Source organism: Scardinius erythrophthalmus (assembly GCF_964197995.2).
Source record: "Scardinius erythrophthalmus genome assembly, chromosome: 6".
Classification (NCBI taxonomy): Eukaryota; Metazoa; Chordata; class Actinopteri; order Cypriniformes; family Leuciscidae; genus Scardinius; species Scardinius erythrophthalmus.
In genome coordinates this window covers 15,713,195-15,737,623 of record NC_138226.1, presented here as the reverse complement: position 1 = coordinate 15,737,623, position 24,429 = coordinate 15,713,195, and the positions used below count along the sequence as shown (strand labels likewise).

Below are 24,429 nucleotides of genomic sequence, written 5' to 3'. Positions count from 1 at the left end.
CTTACTTGGACTCTTAATAGAGCTGTAAATTTTAATGGGCAAACATGGGGCTGCTCTGTACAATATGATGGAAGCTGTCAAACAGACAGCTGTAACATGTACCACAGGGTACATATGTGATTAGAAGCAAACCTCTCAACAGGCTCAACAATCAACCACATTTTCTGATATTTAAATATCCAGTAATATATTGTCTACTTTCTATTGATTCTCTTTCTTAAAGAGATAGTTCACTTTGAAATTAAATTTTGGTATGTTTTAGCTTACCTCAAGGGCATCCAAGATGTAGGTGTCTTTTTTTCGCCTTGGCTACTGCAGTTCATTGGAACGAAACCGTAGCCAAGGCGACATCTAGTGTGTGAGAATGTGTTGGTATATCTATACCCGCCCGCGCCCTCAGATACTTGGACGTGGTTGTGTTCAAGAGGTAACAACGATATAAATACTGTTCGTTTTCTCACACAAACCGCTCGTTTCATGTCTTAGGCCATCAGTGTGTACTTACGATGGGGAATTGTTTAATTTGGACAACGGGGAATTGTTTTAATTTGGACTCTGTGCATGCTCTTTGAGACAGTAACCATAGACCTGCATTATATGACTGACAGACAAGAACGGTTTGACTTAAAAATATCAAAATTGAAACTACTGCGGAAACAAAGACACCTACATCTTGGATGCCCTTGAGGTAAGCTAAAACATACCAAAATTTAATTTCAAAGTGAACTATCCCTTTAATAAACATTTTAAAGGTAATACAAATAAATTGATTACAAAGTATTTTTTTTAAAGAATAAATTAGCTTGAATATTTTTCAGTGTTTATAATTAAGCAGACGGGGAAAATGTAATCAAGCAGCCATTTATAATTATTGCATTCATCCCTTAAGGTCATGAGTTAAATCTGTTCTGTTAATTCTGAATAATGTAAAAAGTAAACAGATTTTTTTTTTGAGGAAGCAGCATCCTTGAAAATGCTTTCTTTTTAATAAATTATCCTATTAATACGGCAATTTTCAGTGATTTATTTTAGTTTCTAAACACCCATAACATGCTTTTTATAGCATTGTGGAAATAGTTGTTAAAAAATAATAAAAAACGCTAATAAATATGGCGTTCAGAAGATTCTTTATTATTGTGTTGCAGGAGCTTTTGGGTTTGTACAGATGGAGATCAAGCAAAAACAGGAACACTGTTGTGTCTACTTGTGCGGCATAATTTTTTGGAAAATATCGTAAGTTTTTAAGCTTCATTTTCACTGTCCTTCAAACTCACATTTCAAAATTATGGAGAAACCCCAAAACAGATGCATAAAAGACTACAAAACCAAAACTAAAGTGTTTGAAAGTCCCAGTGGGCATTGTTTTAAGAGGAAGTGAATAAAACCACCCAGACACTGTCTAGAAAAGGTCGTCTCTAAACCTTCGTCTGAAACAAAGAGACTTATGGAAGAAGCCTCAAAGAGACCGATGATCACTTTGAAGTAGTAACAAAATTCAGTAGTATCAGAATTGTGAACCAGTCATCCATATTAAGTCCTCATGCAGGCCTGGTATGATGTTAGACAATTGCATTTAGAAATGATATTTGTACAGCTCTTTTATTCAAAGCAATAGGATGAATAGGACTAATTTCTGACTTTGATCTCAATGCCGAACTGTGGAATTTACCTCAGTACGTATAGTGCATATTAATGTATACAAATGAATGCTGTACCTGTAGTGACATACGTTGGTGGCATTTCAGGGACTGCACATCATCTGAATAAAGTAGCAGGAGACACTGGATGAATGACCCAAAATCACTGGTACATATTTACCACAAAGACTGTTATATTTATGCAAACATTGCATTTCATTTTTAAGAAGGCTTCTGTCATGTCACAATTACTTTTCGGCTTCATTGGAAATGAAAGAACAGATGACAAAACTACAATCTAGCATTTGTATTTGAGTAAAATGACAAATAATTTGGCAGAGGAACAAATGTTCACACACACACACACACACACACACACACACACACACACACACACACACACACACACACACACACACACACACACACACAAACACAAACAAACTCTGTTTCTCACTCTCTCATACACACTCCATCTGCTGCTAATGCAGCCTCTTGTCTGAAGTGGGTGTGGCTGACGACTGAAGTCTCTGTGTCAGTCAGTCCCCTTGCCCTGCCTCCTTATGTGGTTTAGCTGTTAGGACCACCACAACATTTTTATTCAATTAAACAGTCCCCCTACCCCAAAAATCGTCCATACAACATCCTGTAAGCCATAAGATGTTGATTTTCTCTGTAAGCAATTTAGGCCTGTAATGATTTTGTGACTTGTTATGCTAATTATGATGGCCTTTTCAGTCTGTGAGAGCTAGTTTGTAGATTTATTAGTCGCTGACTGAGAGGGAACGAAAAGAAAAGTGTTAGCTGTAATTAATCCTGTTAACCAAGGATAATTGGGCAAAAAAATAGACACCGCCAATGGCTTTAGCTTTAAGGAGTGGCAGTTAACCCTGCTTCCTGTGTTTTATTTAACAGTTAATGTTTCCTCCATTTTCTGCTTCCTCTCAGGATCTCTGCAAATGTGCCAGCCCTGTTCCCTGAGTGTCAGGAGGCCTGCCTGAAAGGGCCACAGGGTTCTGCTAGTTAATGGCATTGCCACCTCCCTTTGCAACATGCAGAGACTGTTATCTATTGGTATGTGCAAATTTCTTTTGTGTGACTTCATACGGCCCTACCTGAACACATCTGATATTAAGTCATAAGTCTTGAGCTAATCTGGTCAATTTTACCCTCCTGTGGAACTATGAAATATGCATAGGTATTTGTATAGCATTTGTACATTTGCATAAATACCGAAATGTACATTTATTAAAGTATTGAAATATAAAACCACTTTAGAAAAATATAAACATTTAAACGGTGGCTGTCATTAAATTTGTTTTCATGGTGGATTTAGGCCTGTTCAAATATTTAAGTGCCCCATTATACTATTTTAAAGTTCCCTAATGTTGTTTTGTAGTCTCCTACAACAGGTTTACATGCATCAAAGGTAAAAAAAAAAATTCATTTCCTCATAAGACACATTTGCACATCACCTCATTTTCAATGATTCTCAAACGACTCGTCGGATGAATCAATCTCTCTAAATCCCTCCTTTCCGCGAGCTACTCTGCTCTGATTGGCTTACCACGTATAGCGCGCACGTCGAAAACAAAAATGCCCATTGCCATAACAACGTCAGCTCTGCGTGTCCTGAGGCTTCCTTCACCGTAAACTAAACACAGCAACGAACAATGACGTCGATTTTAACATATCAATCCTAGCGTGAGTCCGATGATGAAACATTGGAAGAACTAGTTATTTAACCCGAGCCTCCATCGCAAGGACAACTCGAGCAGGACGTTTCTCAGTGGTACACTACTCAGTTTGAGGTACATTATGAGATGTTGCAACTGTAATTCCTCACCATCAGCATTAACAAGAGTATGTCCATCAACAAACAGATTATTTTACTTGTACTAATTTATTTAGTATTTTTGTAATATTGCGGTGAACACATGGAAACTCTGCCAATAATATATGCAATACATTAGCCATATATGCAATACATTAGCCAAGCTCTAGCGTGAATGACTGATGAAACATAAATGTTGGTAAAACAAATCTTGCTTCATGCTTAATCTTTCCTCAAAGTAGTGAGAACGACAGACAATCTGCATTGACACAGTTTTAGGTAATAGTGGCCCACAACTGATTAGCAGAAGTATTCCAGTAAGACAGTAAAAATGTGAGTTGACCAGTTAGCAGGAGACCTACACAATATAAAACTCAAAACTAAGTATTTTAAACACCATCTTTCAAGAGCAAGCGGTTTGTGAATCCTGCATTGAACTCCGAGATTTTAGAAGCAGTCGTTAGTAAAATAAAGGGAACACAGCAAAAGATTAGGATTATACTGCTGTGATATCAAGGCAAAGATGAATTTTAACCACTGCTTCTTCACATGCTCATCCTTGGGCCATGAAAAAAAACTGGCTTTACCTTCACATTGTAGAGCACAGCATCTTCTCGACATGATGCTATCCAGTATCCACAGGAATCAGCTGCAGTGTTTGAGGGTGTTCAAGTTTTCCCTGGTGTCTGCGCACGCAATAAGTGGGTGGGCAATATGCTAATGTTTCGTCTTGACGTCACAACGAAACGGCTAATGACTCATTTGAAAAATGTACTCATTGTCATTGACTCAGTCAACTCTTACTTTTGAAAGACAATCTTTATATACGGTGCACTTTCAGATTTAAAACTTTGCAGGATGTTTTCATTCACTTAGAGCTGTTACACACTACATGAAAGGTCATTTTCAAAAATCCATAATAAGGGCCCTTTAAATATTGAAGAACAGGTAGAAATGTAATATGTTATATAATTCATATATTTAGCAAAATGCTCATTTCTAGAGTTTTTGTTATACAACATATACATATAGGGGCTAAAAAAATCAATATAATTGTAAAATGTTACAATACAAATCTTTTTTTAAAAGGAAAATCAACAATTCATAGCTGTGCATAAATACTTGCATTTTAGATGCTGTCAATATGCCCAATTTGTACATTTCAGCAATAACCAAACATACAGAAATGTATATGTAAACATGTCTATGTATGCTAATGAGTTCAGGGTGAACTATTAGTTTTTGGATTGTAAATATTTCAACTCTTGCCACTAAATTATATTAGAGGAAGGAAAACTAACTTGTTTTTCCTTTAACACAACAATACAAAGACCCTTCTTCATAAACACAAAACAGCATGATACAATGCTGAGTTTTGAGATAACAAGGCCTGAAATGGTCGGTGTCCCTTCCTACTCCTTTCTTATCTTGTCTTTTAAACCTTTGAGCAGCTCTAAGTAAATATGTAATTAATAGCAGACATTTCAGCATCAAGCATGGGAGCAGCTGCAATAACATCCTTTTCTAAAATTTTCCATACGCTGTCCCCTTTACAGCCAAGTTTACAGCATCCACAAAGACCTCTATGAAATTGTTTGTTCTTTTTTCTTAGCAGATGATTCAGAGAATTGCCAGGAAAAATATATTTTAAGAAACAATGTTTTCATGACCTCTGATATGTGCATCGTTTTTAAAGGACATCAAGGAGAGGCTGAATATGATGAGAAAGAAAATGTTGAGATACAGTATACTTAAGTTTCAATGTCAATACTAAATATACCTGAACAATAATTTAAGTAAGTAAAGACAGAAGAAATGTGACACTTTTGTTTTCTGCAAATGTTGGTGTTTTTAAAGGGCACAGGCAAAGGCGTCTTGATGCATTCTGTCACCTGAGGTCACATTCATTTCCAAAGAGAGCAACCATAAGGTGACAGAGCTTTGTTAATTGCACAGAAAAATAAATAAATGGATGAACTAATTCCCCAATATGTATGTGGGTCCAACTTAATTAAAGAAACAAACTCAAATCAACCTTCAGCAAGAAAAAAAGAGAAGTGTGTACACCCAGCGTGAACTTGTCTCGCCCCTAAGCGTCCCACAGGAGGTAGTTTTAACGTCTTTAGTATGTTTATTGTCACTGTCACATATAGCATAGGAAGCAAGGACATCCACAAAGGAGAGGCCAAAAGAAGAGAGCACTTGACATTCCCCCCTCTGAAGTAAAAAAAAAAAACCTTAATTACACCATTTAAATAATTATTTCCTGGATTTGTTTGTCCCTCATCTTCTCCCACCCTTCCTCCCCCTCCTATATTTATTCATTTATTTTCTTCTCTTCTTCTTAGGGAGGTTTTCACCATATGGTTGCAGATCAAGTAATGTCAAAAATTTTGCCCTTGCAAGTTTTTGCAATTTGCAGTTTTCAAACGTGAGACCTGTTGAAGGCACAAGTGATAATGGACGCGCTCTACCCCCTACTGCCTCTGTCCCACCATATCTTTCTTCAATTAATGCTACAGCGGGAGCTTCATGTAATAACACTTGCGCTTGTGGCCTGTCCACGTGAAAGAGGGAGGGTATAGGTGGTGTGGAAAGAGAGAGAAAGTAAGTAGGGTAAAAAAAAAAACTAATTAAAATGCCACTGTTGTGCGCTCATGTGACTGTCGCATGTTAGCTGGATGCTTATATTGTGTTTTGAGGTGGACGAGAGCATGCAAAGCTTTGTCTATCATTATTGCTGTGAGCAATCAGAGTGATGCCAGCAGGACAGTGGACGCGTTGACAGCTGTAATTATGTATCTCCATGGTGATCACTTTTGGCCTGTTGTGGTCGCCAGGCTGGCTCCTCCTCCTCTGGCATTTAATCAGATTGTGCTGTCACTTGTCAGGTGGATGGCGGCTGGTTGGGGCATCGTGTGCGTTTTGTGGGAGTGTGTTTGTGTGGGGCGTCTCTAGTCTGTCTCAACACTTGTGCCTAAAATGGCGAAGAATGTTTAATTACATGCGGCAGAGTCTCTTGGTCTCTCTCAGTATACACCCCTAGCTTGGTCAGTTCTCTTTCATCCTGCATCTCCTCCACAGGCCGGTTTGTTTGTAAGCTGTCTTATGCGACTCTCAAAGAGGGGCATCTCTGAAAGAGAAGAGCCAAGCAGAGGAGAGGCACCCTCTTTCACCTAACAAAAATGCATGGCTCTAAGTATTAGTTTAAGCAACGCATACTGTGCATGAGCATGAAAGTAGTTCTGCATTTTGTTAAGGGAATGGTTTAGCCACGCAAAATATAGAATTCTGTCCTTTACCTACCCTCATGTCATTCCAAATCTGTATGACTTTCTTCAACTGGTCGTTCTCTCTCTGCAACACTGTAAAAGTATCATAAAAGTGGTTTGACTTTAGCACTGAAGTCCATGTCCACTGAGGTTATGTGATTATAATATTATATAAAAAAATACATTATATTATGTGTTATAAGCTTTTACCTTAAACAATTGAGTCAGTGGGTTGAAGTGGAGAAATGCATGAGTCTGATTCAAGAAGACTTGTTTTGCAAACTCATTCATTGAAAAGATCCAACTTAAGAATAATTAAGAAAGATATGTATAAAAATGATGTTATTTCAGCCAGTGCACATACCTGTATTTTCTTCCTGTTTTCGGTCGAAGTCCACAGTAGTCGATTGTCGAGTTCACACGCATAGGTTTAGTTACCTATGATCATGCGCGTGAACTCGACAATCGTTTACTATGGACTTCGACCGAAAACAGGAAGAAAATACAGGTATGTGCACTGGCTGAAATAACATCATTTTTATACATATCTTTCACATCTACTGCAGTCAGATTCACCCTGTTCACTCTGAAGGAATAACTCACATGACCTGTGCACTTGTAATGACACATCAAGGATGTTAAGAGGCTAAAAGCAGGTTTAAAACTTGCCCCATTGAAGTCAACAGGGTGCAAATTTTAAAAAGAGGATAACAAGGTGTAGGCAACACCGATTTTTGTCGTTGTTCTCTGTACTGACAGCACTCCAAATTTACAAAAAAATGAGCTCAATGTTAAAATTGACCGGAGTTCTCCTTTAATGACAAGTAACCTTAAAGTCAGCATGAAATAAAAAATTCATTCAACTCAATCTCTTTTCTAAAGGCATGTTTTTATATCCTTTTGTGAATGATTCATCCTTGCACGTTTCATTTTTAAAGTGTTTTTTGACCTTGCCTTTTTTAATTAAAATATCAAAGGTCTCTGGCGACGTATGCTGGATTTCACCAAACATTTAGACCCCGGCCCTGCGCAATCAACTGCAAGCTCACGTTCATCCGATCTGCCTCCAGTCAATGACCAATGGATTTTTTAGCCTATGATCATTTGTTTTACTTGGATGTATGGCACAGAATGGAAGAAAAATTCTGTCGCTATTTCTGTTTCATCACGACTTTGCATTCCAGCGCATTTATAAGATGGAAGTTTACAGTGTCAGGTTGATAATAACCAAGGTCCATGTACTCAGTCAGACAATATTCTGAAAGCACTAACTCAAAAGAACACTGATCTAAATTGGATACGGACACGTCCAACACATTACAAGGCGTGGGCTGAAGATGTGAATAGAGACCCTCATAACCTTCTTAGTGCCCCAACAGGAAGGAGGCTTGTTTTTATTGCGCCCCCGTGTCCTTTAATGTGTAAGATGAAAGCCTGTGCATCAGTGGTGTTTTTCTTTGCTTTTTATGGCTTGCTAATTCATATTTAGAGAAAAAGGAAAACATAAACGCATTGTTGTAGAGTGCTTTTGGATTGGATTCATTTATAGCCCCCTTATTTATGCACTTCCTGAAATCCCAAAAAAGACAGTCGCCCACTGTGCCTTTGTATGAGCCTGGTTTTACACTAATGTGCACATGCTATTATTTGTGCAGCTCATAATATTTCTGCATGATCACAAAATGCTGTGCAATGATTTTTTTATTCTAACTGTGAGCTTCCTCTTTGGTAACAACTTCTAACAAAGGCCATATGTACAGATGGCTTTTACATTTTCAGCCAGTCATCTATATCTCACAGATGCGTCTTAAGCATTTGGATTGTTGGTGATGCTGTGTGGTTATTTATCTGAACTCCTTTGCCTCTGTCTTTCTCTTTGTTGCAGTGAACAGGAAGCAGAATGTCTGAGGTGCAAGTCCATGGACTGCTAATGAGACTAGATCTACGGTTTGTGGTGAGCCAAGTCTGGCTTCTTTAATACAGTATCAAAGGGATAATTTCCTCCAGCAGCCTGCCTCTGAGCATCACTGTGAGCCGTTCATGCTGTCTACGGTCTTTTTCTGGCCTTGTGGAATATACAAGAAACCAGGCTATTTTTGATATTTTGTTAAAGGAAATGTGGGGCCCAGTTCTATTGTTAACATTTTTTTTCTTTGTGTGCAATGGATGTATACAGTATACCAACTAATGACTGAAATATTAGCGCTGTATGTATTTATTTATTTATTTTTTTGGGTGTGATTGCAGTATTGCCTTTACACTTGGGTGAGTCTCAAAGGAATGTATGTTTGATGGACAGCCCAGAGATAACCATTCCTCCTTGGGGTGAGGCCAGTCTTTGCAGATCAGTAGTGAATCCTTTACTTTTTCTTGCCATTTACCCTGGCTCTCTCTACCAGGAGCACAGTTTTGACTGTAATGGTTGTGATTGTGCCCATTTTGCGAGAAGAGACATAGACATTCCCTCCACATGCTTCTGGAAAACATGGCAGACATTTAGTTGGACAGGAGGAGTATGTTTTGTCTTGCAGTGACGTGAGAGAGAGTCAGTTCAGGCTTTTTCATCATACAATGGAAGTCAATGGGCACCAAAAGTATTTGGCTAACATTCCTCAAAATATATTTTGTGCTCCGCAGAGGACAGAAAATCATGCATTATATATATCGCCAAAATTATATATGTGACTGTGTGTTTGTGTGGATGAAATCACACTGGGAGCAGATGGATGGTCACTCAAGTTTGCACTTTACTGGGCATGGCACAAACAAAACTGGGTGATCACAAAATCACATGTAAGATCAAAACCAGAAACTGGTTAGTACACATTGCATCAATGTTGCTCAGAAGTCAGCAGCGAGAGATGTGAGACTCTGCTGCTGATGACATTGCTCCGCCCACAATATCATGTACGCAACAGCCAATGGCAAGTTTTCCCAATTTATGCATGAATTTAACAGCATTATTTAAACTCAGTTACACACACACACACTCACTCACTCACTCACTCACTCACTCACTCACTCACTCACTCACTCACTCTCTCACACACACACACACACACACACACACACACACACACACACACACACACACACACACACACACACACACACACACACACATATATATAAATACATTATATATATTTATACATTAATTTTGTATCCAATATATACAAGTTGTTACCTGAAAAAAACAATTAAAATTTGTCTAAACTTTTTTTACTATATGCTGATGAACAGTACTTCTAAAAGACAAATAAAAGTTTTGTCCTGCCCCATCTTCCTGTTTCAATAGGAAATGTGTGAACAAAGGAAAGAGAATATGTTTGTCAAACCATTTCATGATTTTAATGTCTAAAAGGTTGCTACTCACTTTGTTTTGAAACATCTATAGTGTGTATCTATAGTTTTATAGTCAAGAAACCACAATGACAATTTAAGCTTATACATTTTTCATTTGACACATATTGTTTTCTGAAGTGAGCTGTAATGACACGCATCTGAATTTTCTTAGCAATTATGGTTTCATAATTGTCCTGCCTTAATCATTTCAAATTGTAGAAGTTTGTTTACTTGCTCTTTAAACCTACTACTTACTCCTTCCTGAGAAGTGTTGTGCATATGAAGTACATCCAGTGTGGGTTCCTTGCTATAGTGTACATTTGCTTAGTCTGAAACATTGTTTTTGAATTGACCAAGAGATAATGTGGCTGAGCTGCTCATTTTGAATTCATAGAGCAGACATTTGTAGTGTTTGAATATACTATAACGTGTAAAAGAAGAATTTCACTGAACATAAACTTGAATGAGGTGTGTGAAAAACCCTCCAGGGATTCTCTAAACCAAGGTAAGCCTGAAATTTGACTGCTAAAGTAACATAGTTCTGTTTTAAACAAGGCATGCAATGACATTTAGACATGGTGAGGCCTCTAAACATGGCATCATGATTGAAACCAGCTCGAATCAAATTGATTCTTTTTTTTTTTTTTTTTTTCGGCACGTTGGAATAAAACTGAAGCATAACTGAATGAAAATGAGCTGCTAAGGAATTCTTAGTACTGATAGATTTGAGTCAAATAGATGAGATACCTGGCACCATATGTGGAGTTTCAGAAACGGCTTTGGCACAAAACAATTATATCACTGTCGGTTAGTGGTCCAAATTCCCGGTGTGAAGGGCTGGTGGAAATTAGGACGAATTGGCTGGAACAGGTTCTAACTAACAAATTGAATATGATTTAGTCGATTAACAACAAATTGGAATGTGTAAAGACTTGCATTCATTTGCATGAATGGAAATTATATCTCTTACTGTTCGGTTTTTAAAAGCAAGAAAACAGGAGAATTTAGCACCACTTAGCCTGATATGAAAGTACAAAGTAAAAAGCTACAGAGAAAAGAATCCACATCTTACCAAATTATAGGGTTTTCACAAGTGCTTTTATCATTCTTGCCAAATGCTATCAGTTGCCCCCACAGTTATGTGATTATGGTGACATTTTCCATATCTGTTCATTTCCAATATGATTATTATTATGTTGTGGTGTGTTATTATTATGTTCTCTCGCATGCTTTTAAATAATTTACTGATCGCATTCAGCGTTCAACCCTAGTCTTTGGGATCCATTTCAGGTCATCTGGAATGACTCATTTCCCTGTAACAGCTTTCAGTAAACAGAGCCGATGAGGGGAGACGTTGTCCTTTAACTGCTAAGATAATGAAGTACTGTGGGATCTGACTTCCGGGCTGGCCAGGGCAGGTTGGAGTAAGTTCGGCCCAGCGCAGGGAACTGCAGCGTGGGGCAGGGCGCCATGGCAGGTGCCTGTGTCAGCAGTCCTGCCGGCCAAGGGGAGAGGTCAATCTCACACCTCCAGCAGGTGGGACACAGGCTTGCATTAATGATGCTTACAGTGAGATAGCTGCAGTGTCAGGGGGAGAGGAAAGCATCGAGCCAGGTGTCTCCTCCAGCTCTGAGATTTACACAGGAACACAACGCCGGTAACAGGCTTCTAAATTAGAAATTCTTGCTTGATGAAGTTGTTGGGTCAGTGAAGATCTGCTTTTGTGCTCATCTCTTGTTAGAGAAAGATAATGTTTACATCACACATTGCTTTATTGAAAGCCCAAAGACTTACATTTACACAAAAATATTACAAAAATGGCTTATTTTTTATATTTGGTTAAGGCGCATGTGGGTGTGGTGTGTTTGTGCATGTTTGTTGCAGGAATAAGTATTTTTGTATCTAAACAATGAGTCTATATGTAAAACAGAATTTTAGCCCTTTTTTGACAGTAAAGCTCAATATATTGGCACCAAGTTTTTTTTTTTTTTTTTTTTTTATCTTTATAAAATAACTGACCCAATAAGAGCATTACTTTTTCATTATGTTAACTTATAATTTAAATTAATTTATCACCCTCTGGCCTCTTTTATCTAGATTTTTAAGGATTATCTTACCAAGAATTTTCAAAAATCTTTCCTGAAAAGAGATTTTTTACAATTTAAACGGTATTGATATGTCAAAAGGGATATCTATCCATCTTCGATACTGCACATTATAATGTTTTAATGGCTAAATTTACTTGTAACATACAACCTATTTTTTTGTATGTTTTCATTTTCTTTTTGTTAACAAAGAAGCATAGCCTATTTATAATATCTGACATTTATTGTTTGTTCAGAATTGAAAAGTCTGCATGAAGTGGAATTCATCTAATTCCATCTTATTGTAAGGGAATAATCCATGCATATGTTGAATTTTCTTTGAAAACATTTTTTAATTGATTATTTTTAATCAAAATGTCATAACCTTCCAGTGAAATGACAAAGACTTCTTTCTGGTGATTTATGCCAGATTTCTCCATTCATTTAATCTGCTTAAACGCTGTCCCTTTTTCACAATTGCCTGCAAACCTGCACTCAGATCTGCCTCCATAGTCTATCCAATCGACAACCGATGGATAAAACCAAGTCTTCTTTTTCTTTTTTTCACGAAAGAAAGGTTTGTTGCTGCTTCGGTTTCATTGTGACTTTTAATGTCTGTGCATCGCTTTTTCGTGAGATTGCAGAACGTCTTGATGTTAGTGTGTGCAGTGTTAATTGTAAATGTGGCTGATGCATTTACAGAATCGGGTCAGGAAAGCTTCTTAATAACATATCTTGATATCATGAGACTTAACTAAACATAAAACTATTGCTTTGGAGTGCTTCCTCCGGATGTTAGATCACCTCAATAACACGATTGGCAGAAATAGCTGTAATGGTTAGTCTTTTGATTTGTGTAAGCTTCCAAGTTTAAAAGCTTTACGTAACCAGTGCCGTATCACTGTGTAATACTATATTTTAATCTACAGTTTAGATTATCTATACGGTTAAGATTAGGAGCATTTGATGTTCCAAGAGCAGCCCCTGTGGCCGTTCTGCCTCATTCTGCACTCCTATATATCATACATCTGAATCATGAGCTTCTCAGCTCATCTTTCTCCATACCTCTTTGTCCTTCTGCTCTCGTCCGTGCGGTAATGGATGAATGAAAGGAGGAAGGATCTATAGGCTACGTGCACAATAGAACTTCCGGTTAACTTCCGTGTTTTGAGTGTGCGGTCGACTACTTCCGGTAGGTGGTGTTGTTGTTTTCGTCGTGGAGATTTTCCGGAGTCGCTAGTTTTGAGTAGACATAAGTTAGACAAAGTTTCAACATGAGCGGATTTCGGGTAAAAGAGAGGCGGTTGGCGTTTCAACGCGTGAAAAAGACCGCACTCCATTGTTGTGTACCCCTGTGTGCGAATTCGTCCAGGTACAACAGTACTGTAAGCTTTCATAGCTTTCCAGTGGATGTGTTGGTGAGAGCCGAATGGATGGTAAGAGTACGGCGGGACGACTTCACCCCAAGCAAGACGAGTCGTGTTTGCAGCAGGCATTTCCAAAAGGTCGATTTTGTAAACAACCCGGGAAAATTGAGAAGGTTGAAGAAAGGGGCCATTCCTGCTCTTTTTTCCTGGAATAATTTTCAAATACCGGTACCGAGGGCGAGCGTGTGGGAGCGGAGACCCAGAGCGGATAGCCCTCCTCCTGTCCATTACATCGACTCAGAAGAAGAGATGGAGCTGGCTACCCTGGCACCAGATCATGATTACTGTATTACTCCTACCACAGCAATGGTCGCAGATCAGTTAGCTGAGGAAAACGATACACTTCGCCAGAAAGTAAAGGAGCTCGAACTACAAATTCAGGCTCTCCAGCTGCGGAGTTGTTTAGGACTGAAGCGCTTTGCAGGATCGGACGAGGACATCCGATTTTATACCAGGTGAGTCATAATTAAGTGTTTTGAATTGCAGGAAGCTGATATCTTGTACCATATTAACAGTGATGGAAAAAAAAAATCACACAAGTCATGCACTTTAGTGAAAGTAAAGATGGGCTACTACACATGTAAAATGTTGCTCCACTAAAAGTCCACCTTACAAGAGGAAGAGTATTTTCCTTCAAGTGTACATCAAATATCAAAAGTAAAAGTAATGTAATTTATGACTAACATAATGAGATCAGGCCAAAACGTGTGCTACCTACATTACTCAACACAACCTTTCATTGTCTTTTCTTCATATAAAATAAATGTAGTGAATAAAAATTAAGATAATTGATCATGTGTAACTAAATTAGACTACCATGACTAACAGCAATGTTATTTTTGTGTTTTTTGTTTAAAAGATTCCATTCTTATGACCACCTGATGGCATTCTGGAGGCTCATCGAACCAGCAACATCAAGGATGATCCGTGTGACAAGTGTGGCAGAGAAGACAACATCGAGCAGATCAACTAAGTTGCTGCCCATAGATGAGTTATTTCTTTTTCTAAATTATCTATCAACCGGATGCACACAGAGAGAGCTTGGCCACCGATTTAACATCCATCGGACAACAGCCGGCAGGATCATCACAACCTGGGCCAACTTTCTTTACTGTGTACTGGGAGCTGTGTGTATCTGGATGACACCTGAAGAAATCACAGCCAGCCTACCTCCTGAGTTCAAGGAATATGCAGACACTCAGGTCATTGTTGACTGCACAGAACTGCGGTGTCAAACTCCATCCTCACTTGTGCTACAGAGTGAGGTGTACTCGCACTACAAATCACACTGTACCTTCAAGGCCATGATTGGCATGGCACCACATGGTCCTCTGACATTTGTTTCTGCTCTCTATGGGGGCTCTATCAGTGACCGTGAGCTCTTCAGAATGTCTGGCATCATACCTCTCCTGTCCCCTGACATGGCTGTGATGGTGGACAAGGGCTTTAGGGTGGACAACCTTGTGCCAGGAAGACTTCACAGGCCTGCCTTCCGCTCCAACAAGGAACAAATGGCAGCACAGGACGTCCTGGAGACACAGTCAATCGCGCGGCTGCGAGTTCATGTTGAAAGGCTGATCAGGCGGGTTAAGGAGAACAAACTTTTTGACACGGTAATCCCTTTGTCTATTTCAGGGAGCATTAACCAACTTTTCACTGTAGCTTGTATCTTGTGCAACTACCAAAATGGACCTCTGGTCAAAGACTGGAGAGAACATAAGAGCCAGGTAGAAATCTGAATGTTTGCTTCATGGCTGGCTGCTGCTCTTCCTCATTTTCCTTTTTTTTTTTTTTTTTTTACAAACAATATACTGATTCACACCACAATTTAGTTTTAGCTTACATTTACTGACTTTTTTTAATTAATAAATTATTTATTTGAAATCTATATTAACTTGGTCTCTCTTTGTGTTGTTTAATTTCCCCCAAAGTGGGCCTGACTCATTGAATATTAGTTTAACTTCTAGCAATACATTGGTGTGGGTTCACCTTTGCTGTGTACACTTTAAGGCAAGTGGTCAATCCTGTGTTACAACACTGTTTAGCACATATTTTCTGATTAGTAACTTGACAAATTTAAATTAACTTAAAACAACCCACTTGAAGGCCTCACACTATAATGAGATATCAACAAGAACAAAGACAGTTATTGTTTACTGATAATTCATTTTATTACTGCAGATATGCATGTAGGTATGTGTAGAAAAAAAAGAAGTCTGCTCTCTCTCTTATTTTTTGCATCACACCATTGTCCCGGTATATTCTTTGAATCAGGGTGTCTTCCTCCGCAAACACCACAAAATCGCACCACTCCATCCCTGTTAGGAGTAGCTGACCCTGCACCTGCCAGTAGTAACCATGACCCTGCTTCAATTCCAAGTTGCCGTCTTTCATTTTCAGATGTGGATAATCCACATAGCTCTTAATGTTTGGACATTTTATTTCCACAAGGCCGAATTCAGTACTTTCTGTTGGGTCAAAGACAACCCCATCTGGGGATGTACCTAGCCATGGAGTGTCAGGGTGTATTATGAAGCCACAAGGGTAGTAGTTCACCCTCTTGAGCTTGCAGTACTCTTTGATGGCATCAGCTTCCATTTCGAGACCCCTCTTCATTGCTGCTGTCTGACGGACCCCTTTGAGCAGCCGGTCTGCCATCTTATCTAAGGTGCATGGTTTAGCATGGCATATTTCCCCAAAATGTGAGGAAGTGAGTCTAGGTTTTCTCAGTCTATGCCAGTCTGCTGATGAACTTTGACTTCTAGTTGCATCCTCTATTTTGTTAGCCATCTCCCAGGTAACCTCAAGTGACTTGAAGTGCAGCTGTTGATGCTCAGTGAAAACGAACATACTGCATGATGTCTCCAGTCTGCAGCCAGCCAATGGCAAATCTGGGCGTGGTGGAGCGTCATGGTGAGGAAAAGGGCGACTTCTTGCCTTGGGTTGTTGGTATGACAGGGGACTGCCTGCTTGTACCAAACCGAGTGCAGAGTCCACTAGTGGCACCTCACAGGTGATACCCATTGTACAAATGGTTGGTGCAGAAACAGGGGTGAACTCTTTGTAGATCTCTGACACTCTGAGAATGGACAGGTCCAGCAACTCTCCACTGATGGCTTTGTACAGTGTGGACCTATTTGAAACAAATTGAGAAACACCAGTAAGATATATCACTTCTAGGGGTGGAACGGTACATGTATTCGTAGTTTACTGAAACGGTACAGAAGTCACGCTTCGGTGCTTAAAATTACACAGAGAATACACGGTATAAAAATAAATAAATAATAAAAATGTACTCCATCATTTTGACATCATTCAAAATGCAAAATGTTTAAGTTACTGTTAATTAAAATGTAATTTTAAATTTTTAGGAAAACAAATATATTAGTCAAATGTAGCAAATTCATTTTCAATTCATTCAGGTACAATTAAACATATCTCAAGGTCTTTTTGTCTTTTTATTAATTTAATTAATAAACTCATTATATAAAACTTTTGTCAGTGGACTACAGATAAACTGGTTCTATGCCTTTACTTTATTAATAAAACTTCTTTTTTTTTTTGCTTTTCCTCCATTGTACCGAACTCGTACCAAACCGTGATGTCTGAACCGAGGTATGAATCGAACCATGACTACTGTGTACCGTTCCACCACTAATCACTTAAAGGAGAAGATCACTTTTAAAATGAAAATTCTGTCATCATATACTCACCCTCATGTTGTTTCAAACATGTATGAATTTCTTTCTTCTGCTGAACACAAAGGAATATATTTAGAAGAATGTCAGTAACCAGACAGTTTTTGGGTCCCATTGACTTCTATAGTAGGAAAAATAAATACTATGGAAGTCAATGGTACCAAAAACTGTCTGGTTACTGATAATCTTCTAAAGATCTTCCTTTCTGTTCAGCAGAAGAAAGAAATTCATACATGTTTGAAACAACATGATGGTGAGTATATGATGACAGAATTTTCATTTTAAAAGTGAACTTCTCCTTTAATGACGACAAGTAACAAAACTACAGCTTTCTTGATTTGATTGAGAAAAGTAGGCCTAACAAATTAATTAATAGATTACTAACTACTAGCCAAATTCTCACCTTACTCCCTCGGCCATGGTCCTCTGCTTTGGTTTGGCAGACAGCACAGCCATCTTCTCGACGGGACCTGGTTTAACACCCTGTGAATATAGGCCATAAGCAGCGATGAGCGTATGTGATGTGTAGATGTAGTATTGAAATTATTGTTACATTATTCCAAGACTTGCCAGGGTTCTTGGCTTGTGCCACTGTTGTTCACTCTCCGTACAGCTCAGCACTGGTGGAACAACTGGAATGTCTAGCTGAGAATAATGTGCAGACTGGAAAAGTAGAGCCACACAATGGTTACAGAGCACTGATCCAGCTACACATGTACAGCTGTGATGGGCCAGCTCAACAGGGATTGAGTCCTTCAGCCCCACCTGTAACAAGATGTTTAAAAAATATATTTAAACAGGAGTAGTATAACTGATTTGTCATATATTTATATGGAATACTCAAGTAAGCTACTATTTATTTTTGTACACTGTTAGCTAGTAAAAACTTAACTTTTTACTTGTAAACACTGTTAGTAAAGGGATTAATCTTTTTCTTTTAATGTGGTCAGTGGAGCAGTTTAATTTGCAGGTACAATCAGAATCCCCACTTAAAAAGTACCAAGATTACAGTATAGCTCATTAGACTTAGCAGATTTACATACACTTCTATACCTATCTTATGTGTTTCACCTTTCACATGGGATGTTCAGCATACCTGGAAAAACAAACTATACTACCCCTACACCACTACATTGCTACTACAACACTGATTGCTGTTAGTGAAAACATAGTAGTAACTAAGCGTACACTGGTCGTTTTTGACGTGAATGGGGGACATGGTCAACCAAATGAACATGGTTAACCTAGAGAAAAGAAACAAAAGAACACGATTAACCCAGGAACATGGGTAACCATCTTAACACTACACTTATCCTACACTTAAACTGTGAGGTGGTTTAGATCTGTCCATTGACGGATGACATAACGCCCTCACACACACTACTCCTGTCACTGGATCTTTCTTGGACACTGAGTGAGAGGAAATACAAAACCAAATGAAAAATACACACAACCAGTTGATAATCATATTAACATTACAAGGTATTTAATAACACTAATAAAGTATGTTGTAATATTGACATGATTTAATGCGAGTTAAAATACTTGGCTGCTAGCTAGTCAATGTCTAACGCTAACAGCTGATCTAGCCGCTAACAGCTGAGGTAACTGTTATCGCTACTCACCTTCAAAGTTGTGGATGTAACTTGATATGTACAATCGAAATCCTTTTACACGCTTGCAACCGGGTGCAGGTGAAGAGTGGTCAACAATCCTGTGGACATCGTTCACATCAATTTTCGGGAGGCCTTGTAAACAACGAGTGAAATATGCCATCTTTCGCAATCAAAACCTGCCGTCTCGCTGCGAACCGGAAATGGTCGACCGCACACTCAAGGCGGCGGAAGTAGAACTCCTTGGTTACGTGCACGTAGCCTATTCTGGACATTTCACGGCCCCGTCAACTCTTTACCACAGATGATCAGCTGTTGTGTGTGTTTGCGTGTGTGTGTGTTATAGCAGAGTGTAATATAAACAGGGATAATGTAAGCGTGTCCTGATGCCACAGTGAGTGTGCATTTGTATCAGTCATTTATAATGAGTGGATATAGGAGTGTAAATTTGGAGCTTAAAGGGATATTTCACCCATAAATAAAAACAATTCTGTCATTTACTCATCCTCATGTTGTTACAAACCTGTATGATTTTTTTTTTATGTGCAGTGGAACATAATAGAAGATATTGTGTAGAATTTTGGTAACCAAATAGTTTAAACATTTCTCAAAATATCTTTGCAATCCTTTTAATAGTTTGCATTATCTTCTATGAGATGTTACTTGTACAGACTAATAATTTTCTTATCAGAGCAAAACAGGGTCTGTTTAAATGTTAAAAATGAAATGTTATTATCAACTATCAGTCTAACTGTGTTTCATTAAAATCACAATTTTTGCCCTTTGTCTCTTTCTCCTCTTTTTGGCCTGACTATTTCTCTTCTTGCATCTGGTCTGAAGCGTCCTGAAGGAGGGTCTCCTTCGCCCCGGTCTTCCATTTTGTCTGAGATCAGGAGTATTTGCTGGCCCCATTTGATCCTTTCAGTACGCTCGGGTTTAATGTCTGGCCAGTGTTTTTCAAGCAGCAGGTAGTCACAGGGAAGCAGTTCTAGGGTCATCACTCTTTTGTGTCACTGTAATTCATACACAGATGGAGACCTTTGAACTTTGACAGAGGTCATTTTGAAACTATTACTTTATAAATTTCTGTTTTGGTTGGGTTTATTGAAGGGAATGATCTTTGGACAGATTTGAGAGAAAAACACAACCCTGTTGTGGGTTTTGTATGTGAAGGGTTTTGTATGTGAAGGTTTTGTTTTCCTACAGTGAGATCATTATTGATTAGCCTTAAATAGCACTTTTTACATGTTACACTCTTTTGATACTGGACATTTTGAAGTTAAAGGGGCTTTTATGTATATCGTTTTTATACAAAATGTCATTTGTTACTCGGAAAGCATTGTTTTTTGGGGGGCGGGTAGACATTTTGGCAATAGTCCAGCTCATTCTAGACAGGTTTGATAAAGCCTTTTATGGCTTTTTTACATGCTGTATTTGAGTATTGGCGGGGTGCCTCTGACTGTCTGTGGAAAAGCTACATTAACAAAAGCATCTTAAAGGGATAGTTCACTTTGAAATTAATTTTTGATATGTTTTAGCTTACCTCAAGGGCATCCAAGATGTAGGTGTCTTTGTTTCCGCAGTAGTTTCAATTTTGATATTTTTAGGTCAAACCGTTCTTGTCTGTCAGTCATATAATGTAGGTCGATGGTCACTGGCTCAAAACACAAGCACAGAGTCCAAATTAAAACAATTCCCCATCGTCCAAATGAAACAATTCCCCATCATAAGTACACATTGATGGCCTAAGACACGAAACGAGCGGTTTGTGTGAGAAAACGAACAGTATTTATATCGTTGTTATCTCTTGAAAACAGCACACGTCCAAATGATTTGACGGCGCGGGCGGGTATAGATATATACATAGATGTCGCCTTGGCTACTGCAGTTCATTGGAACGAAACCGTAGCCAAGCGACATCTAGTGTATATATCTATACCCGCCCGCGGGCGGGTATAGATGTATACACTAGATGTCGCATTCGCTACTGCAGTTCATTGGAACGAAACCGTAGCCAAGGCGACATCTATGTATATATCTATACCCGCCCGCGCCGTCAGATCATTTGGACGTGGTTGTGTTCAAGAGGTAACAACGATATAAATACTGTTCGTTTTCTCACACAAACCGCTCGTTTCGTGTCTTAGGCCATCAATGTGTACTTATGATGGGGAATTGTTTCATTTGGACGATGGGGAATTGTTTTAATTTGGACTCTGTGCTTGTGTTTTGAGCCAGTGACCATCGACCTGCATTATATGACTGACAGACAAGAACGGTTTGACCTAAAAATATCAAAATTGAAACTACTGCGGAAACAAAGACACCTACATCTTGGATGCCCTTGAGGTAAGCTAAAACATAACAAAAATTAATTTCAAAGTGAACTATCCCTTTAACATGAGACATGAAATAAACAAAGAGAACTCACTTGATACACTTGATTCCTTTAGGCATAATATAATGTAATATTACAATAATTTGTTTATTGATTTTATTAATTTAGTTGTTATAATATAAAAGTTTATTAATGTTTTTTTTCATACTTTTAGTATTTTAGTAGTCTTATTTTCTCTGAGGAAGTACTACTGTTTTGGCAATCCATGAGCTTGTTAGTGTTCTTTCACATCAAAGACAAGCTGAAAGTTTAACCTCACTGTGCTGATTATGTCATGTGATGGACTGAATATCTTGTAATTGGCCAATGGAAGGTTAAAAAGGTTTATTTTTTTGGTCAATAGTAAATCAGACTGAGCAGTAGGCACAAAGCATTGGACTTCATAGTATCCTTTTGATCCTTTTGAGTTGAGTTAATGACACACATTCATTCGTACTGCCATCATAATCATTGTATGATTTTAAGCAGTATGATTCTTGACAGTTTGTATGCCCACCATGTAGCTGACCTCTTTTCTGTATTTCTTTTTTTTTTTTTTTTTTTTACAGGGTGGTCCCTTCTTCGTTTTGTAATGACCGAGTATCTAGTTCAGACTGGGCATTAGGCTTACTTCATACCTCATTTGATGTAAGGTCTGTTGATGTGATCAATTGCTTGAGTGAAGTCACCAGTCTTTCATCAGGCGTCTGCTCACAGAAGGTGGTAAGGACAGAGCTGGAGGCTCAAACCTCTCTGCTTTCATGATGTTTGTCTCTCAGCTGACTTCAGAACAGTGTTTAGCTTCACAAACAGTAGATGGAATGATCTCGAGATAATTTATAACATGGCAATATCTCCAGAAACTGTCCATGTGTGTCAACCGTATCTCACTGGTTTGCCTTTTGGCTTTCGCCTGCAGGTATCAAGGACGTGTTGTCTGTTAACTAGATGTGGTGAAGTTGGCTTTAGTAGACATAATTTAGCAGATGACAGGGCTGTCACCAGCACCAGAGAAATGTGAAGTTATTGGCAGTGGTTATAACTGATCTAACTATAGTCCTAAAACTTGTAGAGTCTGTTACCCAATTAGATATCTGACATACGCCTGTATTTCCGATCCAGAATCCATTTTTTTGTGTTTGAAGGTGGCTCCACCTGGCCACAATTGTATAAGAGTGTGACAACTTGGGGGACATTTGATCTTTTCTGTTGATATTTAGTCATGTTGCCCTGATTCTGATGAGATTCTGGTGCACTTAAACTGTGTGCTTGGCTTTAAATATTTATTAAAAGTGGATAACAGCGCATCTCTCTCTCTCTGTGGAATCGAGGTAGAATGTGAATCACTTGGCCACATTGTATAGTATTGTTTGATTCTGAATGAGCCATGTTAAAAGCCATTTTTGGGCCATTTTTATATAAAAAAAATATACTTATGACATAATTTTGTCAACCATAAATTGCCTGATATATACAGTAGCACAGTAGCAAAATTTGACATTTTATTGAATGTTGTATCATATTGTACTGCCACAGTTTTATGCTGTAAATGCAAAACCCACTCAATGAGGTGCGTGGCTGCGTGCATGGTTTAATTCCGGCGAATACTGGGTCTATTTTACCTCTTCCAGAGTTCTGCTTTGTTTTGTGTCTCTCTGTGTATAATGATTGAGATAGAGGCCTATACAGATTGAATGTAGATTGAGTTGTGCACCTCCACACATTCATATCGACTGCTACATTTACATGGGAAGCTCTCAGCATGTTTGTGCAAACAGGGCAGGAAGTGTTTGTTATAGTGGACGTGTGGGGTAACTATAAGTGTCCCTTTGATTCCTGTGGTTTCAGTGACACACTCCCTCTCTGCGCTGGGCATTGTTCACCCACACTTCACTCCAGGAGTCAGCAGTGTTTCCTGCTGAGGGTCTATACACTAGCATCTGAAGGGGTGTGTTTCAGCACAGCAAGACTTTCTTCTCTCTTTTCTCCTCCAATCTTGTCTCTTCATCGTCACATCAGATTGTTTGTCTAATTGTGTGATTGTTCGTCAAAGCTTGAAGTGGGAGGGGTGGTGTTTGTAGATAAAAATAGAGAGAATATTGCTAAAAATAAATGAATTTTGTACTCATCCCTTATATTTTCATTTGAAGCGATCAGTGTGCTTTAAATGAACCAAAAGTCAGCTAATTAGTGCTCATTATTTATTAAGTTTATGCATTTATTATAATAACCAACGTGACCTCATTTTGAGGTTCCAGATCCAGATGTAAATTAGTTGGCAGTAACCGACTTACTGTGCTCCAGCAACTGGCCACACTTAGACCTGTGGAATGACACATCTTATCAGTGGCCCTCCAGGAACCGAAATGCATTTTATAAAGTGTGATTTCTTTCCTTTTCTTCTCTGTCTGACTTTAATTTTCTCTTCTTCCTCTGCTCCTCCGGGTCAGCAGCTGTCGGGTATTGAGAGGAGAAGAGGGGGGCTGCCCGCTGCTGCGCCGCCGTTCGCCACGACACACACCCACCTCCGAGTCACATCTGGTGCAAGGAGCGAGCGCTCCGATAAGTGAACCGAAGCCGATGGTGCACCACACAGATGTTGCCCCCGCTACTTTCCCCTCTAAGTCTTCCAAATCTCCTTGAGAGAGTCGCACACACTTCGGCCTCCACCTGATAAAAGTTTGCCGAGTGAGAGTCTTCATTCTCCACGTGGGTGGTCTAGCCCGTACATTCACCACACCGGTGCGAAGGAAGCCTATGGCATGCTGTACCTGCGCCTCATCCTCCTCTGCCCCCTCTACAATCTCGTTAACTGTGTCTATTACATTCGAGGCCGCCCGAGGGCTTCCAAAATCCTCCCGGATCTCCAGCGGTGGCTGCAAGGCCGTATCTTGTAGATGCACGTCTCTGCAGCCTGGCGGCCAGGGCAGCAGGGTGAAATTGAATTAGCCGTTGTGAACCTGTGGCCTTGAGAAGATAGATGTGTCAGAATCGTAAAGAGAGGGCTGAACCAGAAAGTTCTGAAGTAGTCTTCTTTTTTTTTTTAGGCACTGAGGACTGTCTTTAAGCAACTAATGATGAACAGCCCTGAAAGCTGCAGACAGGGGATCTTCTCTCTGTCCAAAGCAGGGGTGAGCTCAGG

At 39.1% G+C, this 24,429-nt stretch overlaps 2 protein-coding genes across 2 annotated transcripts; one reads left to right on the top strand and one right to left on the bottom strand.

Annotated features, from left to right (window-relative positions):
* The first annotated feature begins 13,404 nt into the window (after positions 1 to 13,404).
* LOC308691951 (uncharacterized protein) lies at positions 13,405 to 16,701 on the top strand. Its single transcript, XM_081367559.1, has 2 exons — positions 13,405 to 14,054; positions 14,459 to 16,701. The coding sequence occupies exons 1-2, from the start codon at positions 13,447 to 13,449 to the stop codon at positions 15,336 to 15,338; spliced, it is 1,488 nt and encodes a 495-aa protein (XP_081223685.1). The 5' UTR covers positions 13,405 to 13,446; the 3' UTR covers positions 15,339 to 16,701.
* On the bottom strand, positions 15,399 to 19,039 carry LOC308691952 (uncharacterized protein). The gene is made up of 3 exons (XM_081367560.1): positions 18,923 to 19,039; positions 17,701 to 18,062; positions 15,399 to 16,732 (listed from the first exon to the last, which is right to left on the bottom strand). Exons 2-3 carry the CDS (start codon positions 17,751 to 17,753, stop codon positions 15,772 to 15,774), a joined length of 1,014 nt encoding a protein of 337 aa, XP_081223686.1. The 5' UTR covers positions 17,754 to 18,062; positions 18,923 to 19,039; the 3' UTR covers positions 15,399 to 15,771.
* Between the last annotated feature and the right edge of the window lie 5,390 nt (positions 19,040 to 24,429).

Excerpts from the sequence above, each read along its gene's own strand:
- LOC308691951 (XM_081367559.1), top strand. The coding sequence starts at position 13,447 with ATGAGCGGATTTCGGGTAAAAGAGAGGCGGTTGGCGTTTCAACGCGTG. Across the intron at positions 14,055-14,458 it reads GACATCCGATTTTATACCAG|ATTCCATTCTTATGACCACC; the intron begins GTGAGTCATAAT and ends TTTGTTTAAAAG.
- LOC308691952 (XM_081367560.1), bottom strand. The coding sequence starts at position 17,753 with ATGGCTGTGCTGTCTGCCAAACCAAAGCAGAGGACCATGGCCGAGGGA. Across the intron at positions 16,733-17,700 it reads ACCATGGCCGAGGGAGTAAG|GTCCACACTGTACAAAGCCA; the intron begins GTGAGAATTTGG and ends TGTTTCAAATAG.